At 41.0% G+C, this 15,422-nt stretch overlaps 1 protein-coding gene across 1 annotated transcript in view; it reads right to left on the reverse strand.

Moving 5' to 3' along the window:
- Positions 1-15,422, reverse strand: part of NOTCH2 (notch receptor 2) — an 88,635-nt gene that overhangs the window by 14,724 nt on the left and 58,489 nt on the right. Inside the window, exons 17-24 of the mRNA XM_069789882.1 lie at positions 13,066-13,294; positions 10,437-10,638; positions 7,719-7,872; positions 6,541-6,725; positions 5,575-5,707; positions 3,255-3,500; positions 1,180-1,292; positions 68-597 (exon numbers count right to left, since the gene is read on the reverse strand). Coding sequence (XP_069645983.1) covers positions 68-597; positions 1,180-1,292; positions 3,255-3,500; positions 5,575-5,707; positions 6,541-6,725; positions 7,719-7,872; positions 10,437-10,638; positions 13,066-13,294 — 1,792 coding nt within the window. The remainder of the gene's footprint in view (positions 1-67; positions 598-1,179; positions 1,293-3,254; positions 3,501-5,574; positions 5,708-6,540; positions 6,726-7,718; positions 7,873-10,436; positions 10,639-13,065; positions 13,295-15,422) is intronic.

Genomic DNA, 15,422 nt, shown 5'->3' on the forward strand with positions numbered 1-15,422 from the left:
CTACTGAAAGCGCTAGCAGGAGATGTATTAGTGACACAGAGAAACCATTCTCAGAATCAAGCCTTACTTGCATGTTTTGCTATTTTGCTGACATTCAAAGTTGTCAAACAGGCACTCGGGTGTGTTGCAGAACTCATCACACTGTCCATTGAAAAGCATCCAGCAGCGCAGTGAAGAGGAGCAGTTGGCCCAAGGATCTTCCATTGTCAGGGAGCAGTCGCCTCCATCCCACTGGCAGGCATGAGTGTTACAGTCTTCATCACAATAGCCATCTTTTGCTTTTTCCACACACTGGGAATCCAAACATCCTTGGGGCTCTGGGCTGAAAGTTATGGGCTGTTCACACTGGCTGCCTTGGGTGTGAACAGGGCACTGACAATAATAGTAAGGAGGCTGAGAATGAGGGTGGCAGCTTCCACCATTCTGGCAGGGGGCACTGGCACAACCCGTGTTTGTCTGGCATTCCTCTCCCACAGACAGCTTGGGGCAATAGCACCGTGGACCAGAAGATGTCTGGATGCACTGCTCCCCCTTCTTGCATTTCACTTGTCCACAAGTACTGTGGCTGCTGAACTCACATTTTGCTCCAGAATAACCCTATGGGGGTGAAAAAAAAAAAAAAAAAAAAAAAAAAAAGGCAAAATAATCAGGCTCACAAACCTATTCTTCAACGCTCCAAAGGCTGGAGGCAGGCTGTCATGTGCAAAGCCTTTGTCCCCCATAATTCCTCTAGCCTCACTGCAAGAGCCATGATTTTCTGGATCTAGCCTCAGGGGCAAACTGGGAACTTATAAGGCTCCATTACATTTTGAAATGGACTTAGAAGAGCCACGAACAAGGCAAATCTTGCAGTAAGCACAGAGAACACAGGATAGCAAAAAAATTGCTGAAATTTAATGCCAGGTTTAAGACAGAAAAGCCAGCTATCTTGCCTCAAGAGCAGAATTTTTTGGGGTAACGACAGGCAGCATCACTCTCCTGGAGCACCTGGAAGCCCTGGGTTTCCCAGCTAAGTAGATAAACTAGAGGATGTGGGTAAAGAATGTCCAACGACACAGCTTTGCAAGCAGTACAGAAAAGATAACCTTCACCTACTGTGGACCAGTGAAACTGATGAAACTGTAGCTAGAGAACTCTACAGCTGAGGCAGGCAATTCAGTTTCAGGATACGGTGCTTACCGGAGGACACTGGCAGATGAACCCATCTGGCATATTGCTGGCAACAGCACAGGTACCTCCGTTCTGACAAGGCTTCCGGGGACACACATCTATTACACTCTCACAGTGACGACCTGAGATGTAGACACACGGGGAGAAGAGAGCAGAGAAAAGTGTGGGTGTGCACATCACAAAGCAAAACACTCCAATGAATAGCCAATGAGCCAAACACTCCAGTGAGACCATCCCCTCAGAACAGGTAGGGCACATGTCTTCCAATAACACATGCTCTCCAAGTCGCTGTAGGGGAAGGCACAACCCTAGAATCCACAAGGAGTATTTGGAGAGAGCCCACCTTGTCTGCTTCATCAAGAATATGTGTAACCCAGCCCAAAGACAGAATTTGCTGCTGTCACCCCCAAGTCATCCAGGCACAGAGGCTGAAGGTGCTGTACCACATCAATTTGGTGGTTCCTAAGACTTCTTTACTTTTTGGGAGATGCTCAATGAGTCCAAAGGCAAATCACACTCTAACCATGAACGAACAACCCTCAGGACCAGAAGCAATATGAGTGAACAGGACAAGCAAGCAGTCTGTCCCTCAGACTGATCAGCTAGCCAGAGGTCTTACTGCACTGACTAGCATTTGCAGGAGCTCCCAGAGTCAAACTCTGACACCAGACTTTAAAAGGAGGAGGATGACCTAAGCATGACTTGGACCCCCTAGGAAAACGTTAATAGACGTCTCCACACATGTGCAGCCAAGACTGACTGCTCGCAGACAGGAGCAGACAGGGCAGGATACCCCACAGAGTCCTGGCATCCTATCAGTCATGAACCACAGCAAAGCCACCCTGTTCCCTCCCAGGCAGAAGGGTCAATGTGGAATGTGCAGAAGACGAACAGCTAGAGGAAGAAGCATGCACCCCTCTGTGCCTAACATTTCCAGACAGATTTCATGTCTGAGACGCGGCAGCTCTCCCTGCTCCTCCTAGGGTGCAGCAGTTCTGCACTCCCCACACCGCAAGTTTCAGCAACCCTTCCATGAGAGCTGGAAGCAACACGAGGCATAAAAGCAAGCTTAACAGATGGTCTTAAATATAAACCTGTCTGATGACCTGCACCAGTGTCCCACTAGCTAGCCTAGCTCCACTTCTTCCCTCATACGTTGCTCTTTTAGGAACTTCTTTTGTCAGTCTAGGTAATGCTACTACATGAATTCTTCAAATGTATGTCTGTGTGATTTCTTTGCATCTGACAATCACAAATTTAGTGAAAAATCACAGCATCTTTAGCTTTTAAGAAAAAAAAAAAAGAGCAAAAACTACTGGTAAAGCACACAGGGAAGGTCACTGGCAAGCAGGGAAAGTGAAAGGTTTTAATGGAGGAAAACTGAATATGTAAGAAGTTAAACTGACATGGAAACTGGTAAGCTGAAAGTTAAGACATCTGGAGACTATCAGCCCAAACTTATGCCCAGTGGGAGGCAGAAAGCAGAATAGCAGAAATACTAACAAAGAAGAGATCTAGAGAGAGACATAAGTTTGCGCAGTGCGAAATTCTTGCAAAGTTGTGATTCAAACTTGGATTGTGAAAGGATCACATCACTGAGCTAGGAATGTACAGTCTGTCTATGCACAGAATATTCCATCCTGACCACATCACCAATATAAGGAGGAAAGGGAGCAAGAAGTAGAAAAGGAAGCCAAAAGCTAATCATGGCTACCATGACACTGATTTATATTAAAATTAAAATTCATATGCTGCTTTGCAAAAGGAAAAGCCGTGGAGAAGCTGACATGTGAATAGTTACACTTCCAATATTAGAAATACGAAATTATGAAGGAGAAGTACCACAGAAGAAAAATCCTGGCAGCCAAGTGTCTCAAGAGATTCCTTTGTCTGAGACAGCTCTGGAAGCCAAATTTCTTAGAAGATTTAAAAGAAGGATTGGTTTAAAAACTAAGACATGGTGTAGGGAAACAATCAGCTATTGTAAAGGGAAGTGACTAGATAACGTGACTGCCAGAAAGGGAAAGAATGACCATTTTTCAAGATATTACTCTGAAGTTGGAAGTATGTTTATGACTACTCACCAGTAAAAGCACTACGACAGACACATGTATAATCATTTATCAGCTGAACACAGTCCAGACTTCCACGAGGGTTACAAGGATTAGAGAGGCATTCATTGATATCTCCCTCGCATCGCTCGCCTGCAAAGCCTGGGAGACAAATACAGCTGTAGCCCCCGATCTGGTCAATGCACTGCCCTCCATTAAAGCAGTGGGGTACTCCTGAGTCTGAAACACAGTCATCGACGTTCTCCTCACAGAAACGGCCTGTCAAGACAGTAAAAAGCAACAATTTGAGGATACAGTGTCATGGCCTCATTTCCTACTGCTCATCAAGTTTTAAGACCGTGTCACACACAGTCCCAGATATAAACAGGTAAAGATCCCAGCTTAATGCAATCCATACTGTGTGCAGACAGACAGCCTCAGATCAGACCTAGGGAGCATGTGTTTTAGATCCAGGCTGTTCTCAATGGTAGGTCATATTGGTATTTAGCAGCTTTCATGCTTGACTTAAGTTAAGGGCATAATTAAAAACACAAACCCAACACAAAACCAAAAAAGATGCACTCAATTTAGCCCTGTGACTGAACATAGCCAGAGAGCCCTATGCTGCCCTTGCAAGGCTGCAAGCTTCCCACCATTCATTTAACTTGGCGGTAACCCTGAAACTTGGCAAAGTGCATTTGTAGCAACATCATTAAAATAAGCTACAACAAACCAACAGAAAAGCAACTGTGATAAGACACAGATTCCTGGCCAGCATGCCATTCCTGCAGTTTGACTTATGGGGACCTACAGTAAATTCTCAACACCGGCTAGGGATGGCAGTTTCTCCCTCTCCCTACAGGGTTCCCTTTCAAGAGACAATGTCTGGTACTGGTTCTGCCCTCACCGCACAGTATAACGAATAAAAGGTGACAGAGAGGGCAAGTTGAGCAAGGAGTTTTGTCCCTTAATACAGTTGATTCATCCAGAGCAAGTAAAGCCATTCACCTAAACACAGAGGATGCTTACACTGGCATCAGTAAAGTATTTGTTTCAAACTGGGCCAGGGACAAAAGCTAAGTCTTGATATTATAAGTAATTATATGAATCTTTTCTAATCCTTTCATTTACAAAAAAACCCCATCCACAAAGTAATTAATCTCAACAAATAAAGACTGAAAAATTAAAAGCAATACATTCAGAACCTCTCAAAGGAGGATGGGTGCTTTAGTACAACACAGAAATTCTGGCAGTGCAGAAACTGGTACATAAATACACACTTGGATGTAGAGACTGAGAAGCAACTTTTTTTTTTTAAATTGAAGGACCAAATTAAGAACAATACACGAAGAACTGCTACTGCACTGATTTACAATGAAATAAAGACTCATCCAGACTGGGGAGATGTGCTGACAGCCACACTAAAGTGAATGAACTGGTAACATGCATGGGCAGGAGGCAAATATATTAGATTATTTTATAATTTTACTTAAATTTACTTTATGAACCAAGAATTTAGTTCTGACACACATCTGGAGATTTTGCCTACGTTGAGATGACACCCTTCAGAAAGAAAAAGTAAGTTCAGAGAAATGTAAAATCTTTAACTGTCTTGAGAAATAAACTTAAGAAAAAAAGTCAAGTGAGAATGCATTCACTGATGGGTTAAAATGTGCAAACCTGAGCATTTTGAATGGTAGAAGTCAGGGCCATCAGGTCAGATATAACAGGGAAATGGAAGGTTAGGTTTCAAGAAACATGACATTAAACAGGCTGTGGAATCATACTTACTGAAAACTATCATTATGTAAGTGTGAACCTTTTTTTAAAAAAAGGGCTTTTAATAAAAGAGTTCAAATTTGCTGAAATAGTTTAAGCTAGCCTAGAGACACTGAACTTCTTTTCCACAAAAGACTCCAGGACAGAGGAACAATGCAGGGCCAAAATTTAAACAAGGACACTGGAAATTATGCAAGAACTAAGCAAGTTTTCTGTATATTTCATAGCATCTTAGCCAAAAAGAAACCTTGGATTTACTACATCAAAACAGATAGGACTGGGAGAGACCTTAACGGTAATCTAGTCCATCCCCATTGCCAAAGATGGATCATACATTCCCAAAGGACACTGTCACGACCTATTCCTTTAAGAGAAAAAAAAGGAATAAGAAAAAAAGAAAAAAAAAGCAGCATTTATTTTTAAAGAGAAAATATGTATCTCAAGGGATTCAGCACGCTTTGGGAACATTCTTCAAAGAAAATAATGCATTCCCTTTAGACTCTGCATCATGAAACCAGTAGTGAGAAAGGAAAATTCACTCTTGTAACATTCACTTAATTGCTGAGCTTCATACCCCGGGTTCCTGGTGGACAGGAGCACTTGAAATGATTGACGAGGTCTATACATGTTCCTCCATTCTGGCAGGGCTGAAACTGGCACTCATCCACTTCATATTCGCAGTTGACACCCTGGTATCCAGGCACACACTGCCAGTATAAAGATAAGTGTGAATAATCTTCTCCTAACAGATACATTAGTAGACATCTCAGAAAGGCTAACACAGACAAAGCAAGCCCTCAATGGGACAGATTATGACTGCCTTTGTAGCTATACAACTGCAAGTGATTTCAAGGGCTGCACAGCCAGCCAGCTTAAGCACACAACTTGACCATGTGACTACTCAACAGCACACTGCATGTTTGAATTTGAGTGACTTTATTCCCGCAAAATATAGTGATCAAATCCTGACACCCTTTACCACCGAGACTGGCTTAGTAGTTTTGACTTAAGGTTTACATAAAACTCCTTTCCTTCTGGGCACAAGCTTCCAAGGTGTTCCGCCATTCTGAAAAGCATAGGAAGGTTGATATACCATAATCTCATGGTCTACACTGCTCTCTGCATCAGCTGTAGGAAACAGAAAGCAGTGGATGGCATCTCCCACCCTGAGAGCCAAGGCATAATTTGCCCATCCAATAAGGAGAATACAATATTCCTTTAACGCATTCTACGTATATTTTAATATAAACCACACCTCAGGCAAAAAATCTTTCAAGATAAGAACTCCATCTCCAAAGAGGCAAGGAGTTCAAATGCCCATCAACTACACCTCCTTATACCTCTAATTCAGTCTTAAAAGCCTCTCAGGAGCACTGCTGCTGCCACAGCAAAATTAAAAATTTTTACCAGGTGCAGGTTGCTTTTATCCCTTCTTTGAAGCTATTCTACCACTTGCATGTGTTTCTGATTTCTTTTGATTCCTTTGCATTACAATGCTTTAAATATTTACACCTCTTCCTACTAAACCACTGTGCATTACCTCACACTGGTATCCACCCAAGTGATCCCGGCAGGTAGCACCGTTCTGGCAGGGGCTGGAGTCACACTCATCCAGCTGCACCTCGCAGTAACTGCCAGTGTAACCCACCTGGCACTGACAGTGGTGCGTGTTTCCAACATTGAGGCAATGACCAGAGTGCTGGCACAACTGGTCCACTGTGACTCCTGAAACAAAGTAAAGTAAGCAAACATGTAAAACGCACTTGCCACCAGTGTTGGTAGCGCAGTCAGGAATGAATGTGGCTAGACCCAAGGAATTGGAAAGTTGGAACTCAAAAACTGAGGAGTTACTTTTTAAATTACAGTCGGTCAGAACCACAACTAGCTTCCAAATGAAGTCACTGCTCTGTCCCCTTTGGATCATCAGCATAAACACTGGCATGAAGTATTTGTATTGCTCTATTATTTTACCACTGGCTGGTAAATACACATCAGAAGTACTACTGTTGCAGTACAAAGGTTCAATGTTCGTACCTAGAATGTCTGCAAAAGGTATGGGAGCTTGACACTCTTCTCGTTTGACACTGAATCTGCTTGTTTGGATTTCCTGGACTGAAAATGGCATGACAGTGTCCATCAGTCTGGGCTACAAGCCACCTTCCAGGAAGAAATTAATCTAAAACCCAAATATTTTACGTGTACATCATCTGAGGCAGGAAATTACTACTTTGGAGGGCCATGGTATTACTTATATAGCTAAATAGCTCACTTAGTAGCCAGTATTCTCTGTAAAAACAACTTACAAATATAATGAGTTACAAGATGCCTTTCTTGTACAAGGATATGTCTTAAACCTGGCCTGCCTGGGATTTAGCAGAAAGGCATAAACAGCTGGTGTATTTTCCAAAAAGGCAAGTCCATGTAAAACAGTATTACTGAAACTCTGAGACTTCATAAAATACTTAATTCTTCTTTTCTAATATTTTTATGGCAGAAGCTAGCTTCCTATGTCAGGAGAATCAAGAAAGCCTTGACTCCCAAATATAACCTTGCAGAGAGTTTTTTTAGCTTAGAAGTGATCATGATCGACCACCTAGAGGCAAAGCTCTCTGGGATTTCCAATATATGCTGTGTTCACAGGCGTATGGGGAAAGGAGTCGCAGATGAATGATGCATGGGGAAATGTTTTCAGTTAAAGCACAGAGGATGATTATTTACCCCTTTGTGAAGCTGCCACTTGACACGAGACATTGGGCACATCACAGTAAGCACCAGCCCAGCCAGATGGACAGACACATCGAGTCTGGGCTCCACTCTGAACACACGTGCCTTTATTCTTACAGGGAGACTTGCTGCATAGATCCATAAGAGCCTGGAGAGAACAAAAACACAACATGGTATATAGCAAGCACAGTAGGAAACACTATTTGGAGTACAAGTTCAAGAAGCAAAGAAAGGAAGCTCTGCAAAACTGGTTCCATGTGGCACTGAAAAGGACAGTACTTCCCAAGTCTAAGTCAGGTGTTTCGCTGACAGTCTCAAGAGCTCCCATGCCTAGGAAAGCGCAAATGTAGAGAGAAGTAAACCCCAGATAGCAGCACCATTTCAAGAGTAAGCTGATCCTCATGCCTTGCTATGCAGAGGGATCTTTGGCTGGCTGGTCTTAGCAAATTCAGTTTTATTTCAGACTAGGCTTCTAGTCCCACATTAGTAGGAGGCTTCCAGCTATCAACAGTAACAGGTGTACCTTCTTCTCCCAAACTTCCCCCAATCTTCACTGCTTTTTGAGGATGACAGATGCGTCCCACATTTTGATCTTTGCTTTTCCTTTTTGTCATTAGCTCACTATACCTGCTTTTGGCCCCATTTGCTCTGGTGTGGTCTCACTGAGTTCTCCTGTCTTCTGAGATTCAATTGAAACCCCACAACTGTTTTATGAACTGAAGTTGGGCCCAAGTATACTGCTTTAATTGATTCCTTATATAAAAAAACAGTTTCCAAACAAAGAGACTAAAACTCAGTAAATCATCATATGAAAGTGGAGTGAGGACCCAAAATAACTGTGTGACCTAATATAAACCAGCCACTAACCATCATTTCCTTTTTGAGCACTTAGTCTTCAAAGTAATAGAGCTATTTGATTGATTTCAAGCTGACTTGAGGGAAGGATGAGGTTTTTAAAGTGAGTAGTACTGAATTTTGGCTGTAAAATGCAATTTCAATTGCAGAAAGTTCTGCTTTTCAGATGCAAACTGTCTCCTCACAAAGATTAAAGTAGAAAAATCTGTGCTTTCACAGGCAACCAAAAAGAGTCTTGGAATTAAGTTTTATCACATGTAGTTGAGCGTGAAGAAGAAAAACACCGAGCCTCTTGCTTCTGCATTTGTAATGAGTAGCTGACTATTTTACATGCAAATTCTATAACTTATGAATCATTGTCTGATTTTGTGCTGCTTATTTAGCTTTGCTAATTAGGTCAAGCCAGTTTACCACTAAGACAAGAACTACAGTGTAGCTGTAATCTATAAATCTCTACAATACAGCTTTGAATAGTACTTATAAATTTAGAAAGTTCTGATTCCATGTAAAAAATGAGGAATACATTATGATCAAGCTTCTCTGAACATAAAGCAGACTTTCTGAGAATCCACAACATTTAATTTAGGGACAGGAACATTAATCCTCTTCTCAAGTAAAAACAAAGCAAACATAACAGAAGAGGAACTACTGAACTTCACACTACTGTACGATCATTCTCAATGCTAATTCTCCCAATGAGGTTTAAGTGGTGTGCCCAGAATGCATAATTAGGGTAGCAGAGGGGTTGCTTTTTTATATCACTTCATTACTTTGCACTCACTTCCTCCATTAGCAATACCTAGAAGCAGACCTGACAATTTAATGTCTAGCAACATACTTCTGGAAAAGCACCTCCCCCACTGCCACTAAAATATTCTTCTAACACCCACTGCTTTACAAAGACACATTGGCACAAAAGACAATTGCAAAATTCTTACAAAATTGTACTGTTTTCCAGTAGTTTAAGAAATTCACAGATTTTTTTTTTTTTAAATGGCAGCACTCAGACTGCTTATGAAGGAAGCCAATACAGTTTTTACTGTTCCAAAGCTATAAACAGTCTCAAATCATTCTTGCTGTTTTGATAAGCATAGAATAAAAAGGAAAAACTGATTTGAAAAGTTAAATCAGCATTCTGTTTCCACTGTGATATGCCAAGTTTCAAATTTTTAATAGGTACTAGTCAGTCATTTACAGTATGGGTTTGCAGCTCCTACACTCAACTGTGGAAAACTGTAAATTGCCTGAACTTAAGTCTGCAAGTAAGACTACAGCTTTTTATTGAGGTTGTGAACAGGACAATCACATTGGTTACTGCCTGAAAACATTTTCTGACTTCTTATGGAAAAAAATCTACAATCAACCCAGAATAACTACACCTCCCTGTAAACAAATAAACTAGTTAAATCAAAGTCCTGCTAATCAGACTGATATTCTGCTTTTTGTTTTGTGTTTGTTTGGCATTCTTTTAATGCAGGACTCTCCCTTCAATCAAGACAATTTTATGCTTCAAATGAAATACAGCCATTTTCAAAGTTAACAGCTGTTTTTCATTTAAGAAGAAAACTAATCTAGAAGGTTCCAATGACACCTGTCCTCATAAATAATGAGCATTTTTCTCCTCCTTGCAAATAGACACTTTAGATTTCCAGAGTTGTGAACAGGGGCGCCTGCTCTGTCAGACAGAGGCACTGGATTTATTCTTCCCACGGCTAATGAGCTAGCCACCTCTTACCAGAACTGAAGGAACAAGAGCCCTGCCATGTTTGGTACCTCACATCTAACCCAGTCACTTCTGCTGTCGGACAGTTCAAACAACAGTGCCCCATGCAAAACGGGCTAGAAAATGTCACTCACCTGACAGTTCTTGCCAGTATAACCCAAAGGACATATACATCGATATGTGCCTAGGCTGTCCACGCAAGAGCCTTTGTTCAAGCAAGGATGTGAATCGCACTCATTAATTTCTGTGAGGCAGAAGGGTCCTGTAAACCCCACTGGACACTGGCAAGTAAAGGAATTGATCCCATCCACACAAGTACCTCCATTGAAACAGGAGCTGCAAGAGAGTGTCAACAAAGGTAAGCTGAGACAAAATGCAATTAACTCACAGCCAAAACAGCACATAAACATTACTGTAATGAGACAGAAAACCAGGTTACAGGATCTTCTGACCACTGGTAAGTTCCTGCTAAAGAAGCATAAATCGGATAACAGCAATTCAAGGGAACTCCAGCTCACCCTCCAGCTCACTGTCTTTTACCTTGGCAGGGAAACAAAGTAAAGCAGGGTTTCAATGAGTCATTAGCGATGGAGGTAACTTATTTAATGAAATCTTCCCAGCTTCAATGTGACCACAAACAGTACTGTACCAGGTAGGCGTGTGGCTTGCTCAATCTGATAAATTTTATACAAATTTTATTACAAATTACAATTGTATCACAAATTATGAGAAACAAAACAATTTGCCTTTTTTTTAAAGCTTCAAAGGAGTCACAGGTATGTTTTCTCAAGGAAAAAGTTCGTATAACATGCAAAACACAAGCGTGTTCTTCACTGCAATCATGTGAAAGTATTGGTATTGCTAAATCCCTTCCCTCTCTTCTCACGAGAACTACTCATACATGCCCCAGCAGAATTCAGATCAAAGGAATTATCCCCCCCGCCCCAATCTTCTGATTGGAAGAAATTCTGCCAGATTAGGTGTCCTATGGAGAAGTGACTGGGAAAGTTAGAAGTGATGCCTCATGCAAAATTGACTCCTTTTTCCTTCTAAAGAAACGCCTGCCAGTAAACTCCTGCTCCTCTGAAAACAACCCTAGATCAGACTCAAGATAATCAGTTTGATAAAGTACACAAAACGAATTCATGCTTGTTAACTGTTTTGTGCACTGTCAAAAAGTACTTCCATGAGAGAAGCCACTTGAACTTCCAGTGCAAGTTTTAAGTATCTAAATTCTGACTGTGATTACAGCAGACATGTCAACAGTAACCTGTTTATCAGAGATGTTTCTGTGCCTTGTGGGCTGAATTCTGTTTTACAGGGAGCAGAAACTGCTGTTTACATCCATGGCAAAACAAGGAAGAGAAGACAGAGGAACTGTCAATCACTTGGCAGGTTGCACTGAAATCAGGTACTCATCTCCAAAAGAAAATGGCACTCTCTCATAGGCAGCTTCTCACACAAGACACAGAAGAATTATTTGAACTGAATTCAAATTAGCCAACCATCACGGTGCTCTTAAGTATAGCTCAGTAAATTTTGGTTGGGAACGTGTGACTGGTTTAGCTTGGCAGAGCATTGAAAACTGCTACATCCTTCATACCTGCAAGACTGGTTTCTGTCCTAACTGATAACGAAAACAAAACCAGGATGAACCTCAAGGAAGAACCAGGCATTCTGCTAAAACAGCCAACATACTTCACTTGATTAAACAACTGTTGGGCCAATTAAACACACCCTCACCAGTGACACAATCCTGTTCTTAAGCAAAAGATGTTAAAATTCTTCCTCCCCCACAAATGCAATTTTATAAAAGATAAGAAAGATCTTTTCTTTGTGTGCAGAACACACATGAGAATACTAAAAACTTTGCATTTAGGCACCTTATTTGTTTCTGGTAACTAGACCAGAAAAGACTGGGTTTCAATTATTTTTTTTTAACCATTTCAAGCTTTACTAGAAATTGCTTCCATTTGAGAATCTGAAGTTACTTACATTAATCCTAACAAAGCTTAAAATAAATATGCAGGCAGATGATGGATACACAGGGTTAACTCTCAAAGAGCGTTTAAAACTACCAAGTGAACCATTTATGTAAGCACCAGCTGTTGAGCATTTTAACTCAGTTCCACACCTCCCCCTTAGAACTACCTCAGGTTTTATCTCAGCACTGCTAAACCACATCCAATTTGTAAGCATTAAAAGATCTCTGATGATCAGACCTTTCCAGTAATGAATTTGTGGATTTAGTGTTCCTCCTGGTTGCTTCTTCATATTATTTGCAGTCAATAATTCAACTCAGGGCTAATTTAATTTTCCTGCCTTTCTGAGGGTTGGCTATCGCTTCCATTTTTGCAGCTTTTGTATTTCTCAACACAGTAACTGTTCATAACCAATCAATTATTTCCCCTCCCCTATATGATAATGGTCTTATAAAAATATAAATTATTTATGTTTTAAGAAGCTAGCATCTGTTACTGTCTTAATGTTTGTTAAACACTATCACATTCCTCCTGTAATGGAACTAAGCTTCTAACTAGTTGTGCAAACTGAAGGCCAACTTTGACAGGCAACTGCCTTTCAGCTGATATCCTGCACAAGGTAAGCAAGTTTTCCTTGCATGAATCACAAGTATGTCTCAGGGACAAAAGGCAGGAAAACAGATCCACATCATTAAAAACTGCTTCTGGGTAGGACTGACTTCAAGCCACGAGCACACATTGTGTGGCTCCTTAGTGCAGCAGCACAGTGAAGATATCTCACCTCTCAGTGCATTCATCGATGTTGTTCTCGCAGTTGGTTCCCTCGAACCCAGGCGGACACTTGCACGTGTAGCTGTTGACGTAGTGGGTGCACGTGCCTCCATTCCTGCATGGTTCACTCAGACATTCATTGGTATCTGTTTGACATTTATCTCCATGAAATCCAGGTAGGCAGATACATGAGAAAGAGTTTATCCCATCCACACATGAAGCTCCATTTTGGCAGGGATCTAAGTCAGAAGCATTACAGTAAGTGTTAAAATGGATAACACTCAAAGGCCAGGCCTACCATAGTAGCTTTTAGGAAAAAAAGTATCACGTAGTCCAGAGTGTGACAGACTACTGACAAGTTTTTCTGAGCCACTTTATGGAAGAGATAATCACAAAGCATTATCAATAACGAATTCACAAGAAGGTGTGGATCAAGACCAAGCTTCAAGGTCTAAAGGTTCCTCTGCTGGGATTTGTTCAACCAACAAAACCAACAAAACCAGACCCAGTCTCTTGGTTTAAAATTCAAACTCTGCTTTTTTTGACAAACACCTACTGATAAAGACAATACAAACAGCACAGCAACTGTTTCTTCTTCCTTACCAAGTCTTATTCATAAAAGAACTTGACCCGTCCTCTCTTTTCCAGACAGTGCTCAACACAGGAGAGAACTTGCGTGCTTAATTTTAAGCATGAAAGCAATCCAGTCAAATCAAATGTGTATATTAGTATATATATGAGCACTTAAGCATTACTGAGCACTTAGCATTTTTCCCAGTATCAAAGGCTGACTGGGGAAAGGCTGGCAGAAAAGCTCACAGATTCATACACCACCTCCTCACCTCTGCATTTCTTGATATTTTCTTTATCCCTACCATAGTCTTGCTACTTGTGTGTCACCATTTTTTGGTCTAAGCCACCCCCTACTAATGTATTGCTTCTGCTTCCACAAGTACCAATCTGCCTGAAAGATCTCTGCCATTCAGTAGTTTCTTCCTGCTTTGCTCCTTCCACTGTTGGATTTAAGACCCGCATTCCTCTGTCAGATACTGCCTCTGAAGCCAGATTCCTTTTCTACTCTGCATTCCCCAGACCAAAAGCCTACCTATATGAAGGCAGGGTGGGAAATTGGGAGGGGGGAGGAAAAGGGGAGACAGGAAGGGGGAGGAAAAAAAGGTCAGGGAGCAGGCTTTTTTGATCTATGACTATCTTTAAGTACTACTAAAATACAAACTTTAAAATTTAACACCAAAAGTTTGCAGTTCAACATAAATACAAGATCATTCTGTTCACTGGAAAATGAAGAAAACAGATGTGAAAGGTAATTAAAGCTCATTTATCAACTGAGAAATATGCTCACATGATAAAAATTTGTGTTAAGAGACACACCTGCATCCATTTAAAGGTCATCTGACTACTGCAGAGAAAAAGCACATTCAAAGTGAGACCCCTGGCAGCTGTAAAATGTTGTGTCTATGGCAGCCAGCCATTTATGACTGAAGCCAAAAGCTGCGCATTAATTTTCTGTGCCGCACATTTACTGACAGAAAAAGGAGACTTGAGTATCAACTTTTCAATAAGTTCTTGTTGTTGGAGGGTTTGTTTGCTTCATAGATTAAAGACATTTGGCTCAAGCTGTGGAAGGTTTTTGTTATGTTAAGTGAAATCAGCTGCAGCAGTAATTTGAAATTCTTCAACCTCATGGGTGTGCTGCCTAACAGACAACATGGCATGAATCTCACAGCTCTCAGAAGACTTAGGAGTAGAGAGAGATCTCCCAGCTGTTCAAGAGAGAAAGATGAGCACTTTAAAAACATTTTTTCTCTTCAGACACCCACATAAAAACTAACAGGACAAGCAATGATTTTGTTGGCTTCAGTAAGCAAAGCTCTGAGTCAATGCACCAATGTGACTTTTTTTGTACTGTACCTGTTTGCTCAGAAAGAGGCAATCAAAAGCTCAGGCTAAGCCAGATGTCTTAGAAGTTCTTTCAGCAGTGCTGCTTTGGGGTCTCCCATGGTAACTTTTGCTAATAGACTTGTTTGGATCCTTCTCTACAGCAGCCACAAATTTATATTTTTTTCAATGTAAAACACAACTCTCTAAATTCATACCTAAAACCTTTAAGACTTAGGTATGTTTTTAAGCTATTCTAATAAAAAAATTGAAGTTTGTTGTTTTGTTTGGGTTTTTTGTTTTGTTTTTTTTTTAAAGAGCCAGCCAATTAAAAAATTACAACATTGTGAACTCCTCCAAGGTTTGATAAAGCACTTTCCAAATAGTAATAGATGAACTCTTAAACACATGACGCTTCTCAGGAGACTCTGATTTTTATCTGATGATGATAAAGAACATGCCCAGGATGAA

The sequence above is a fragment of the Haliaeetus albicilla genome, chromosome 8 (assembly GCF_947461875.1).
Source record: "Haliaeetus albicilla chromosome 8, bHalAlb1.1, whole genome shotgun sequence".
Classification (NCBI taxonomy): Eukaryota; Metazoa; Chordata; class Aves; order Accipitriformes; family Accipitridae; genus Haliaeetus; species Haliaeetus albicilla.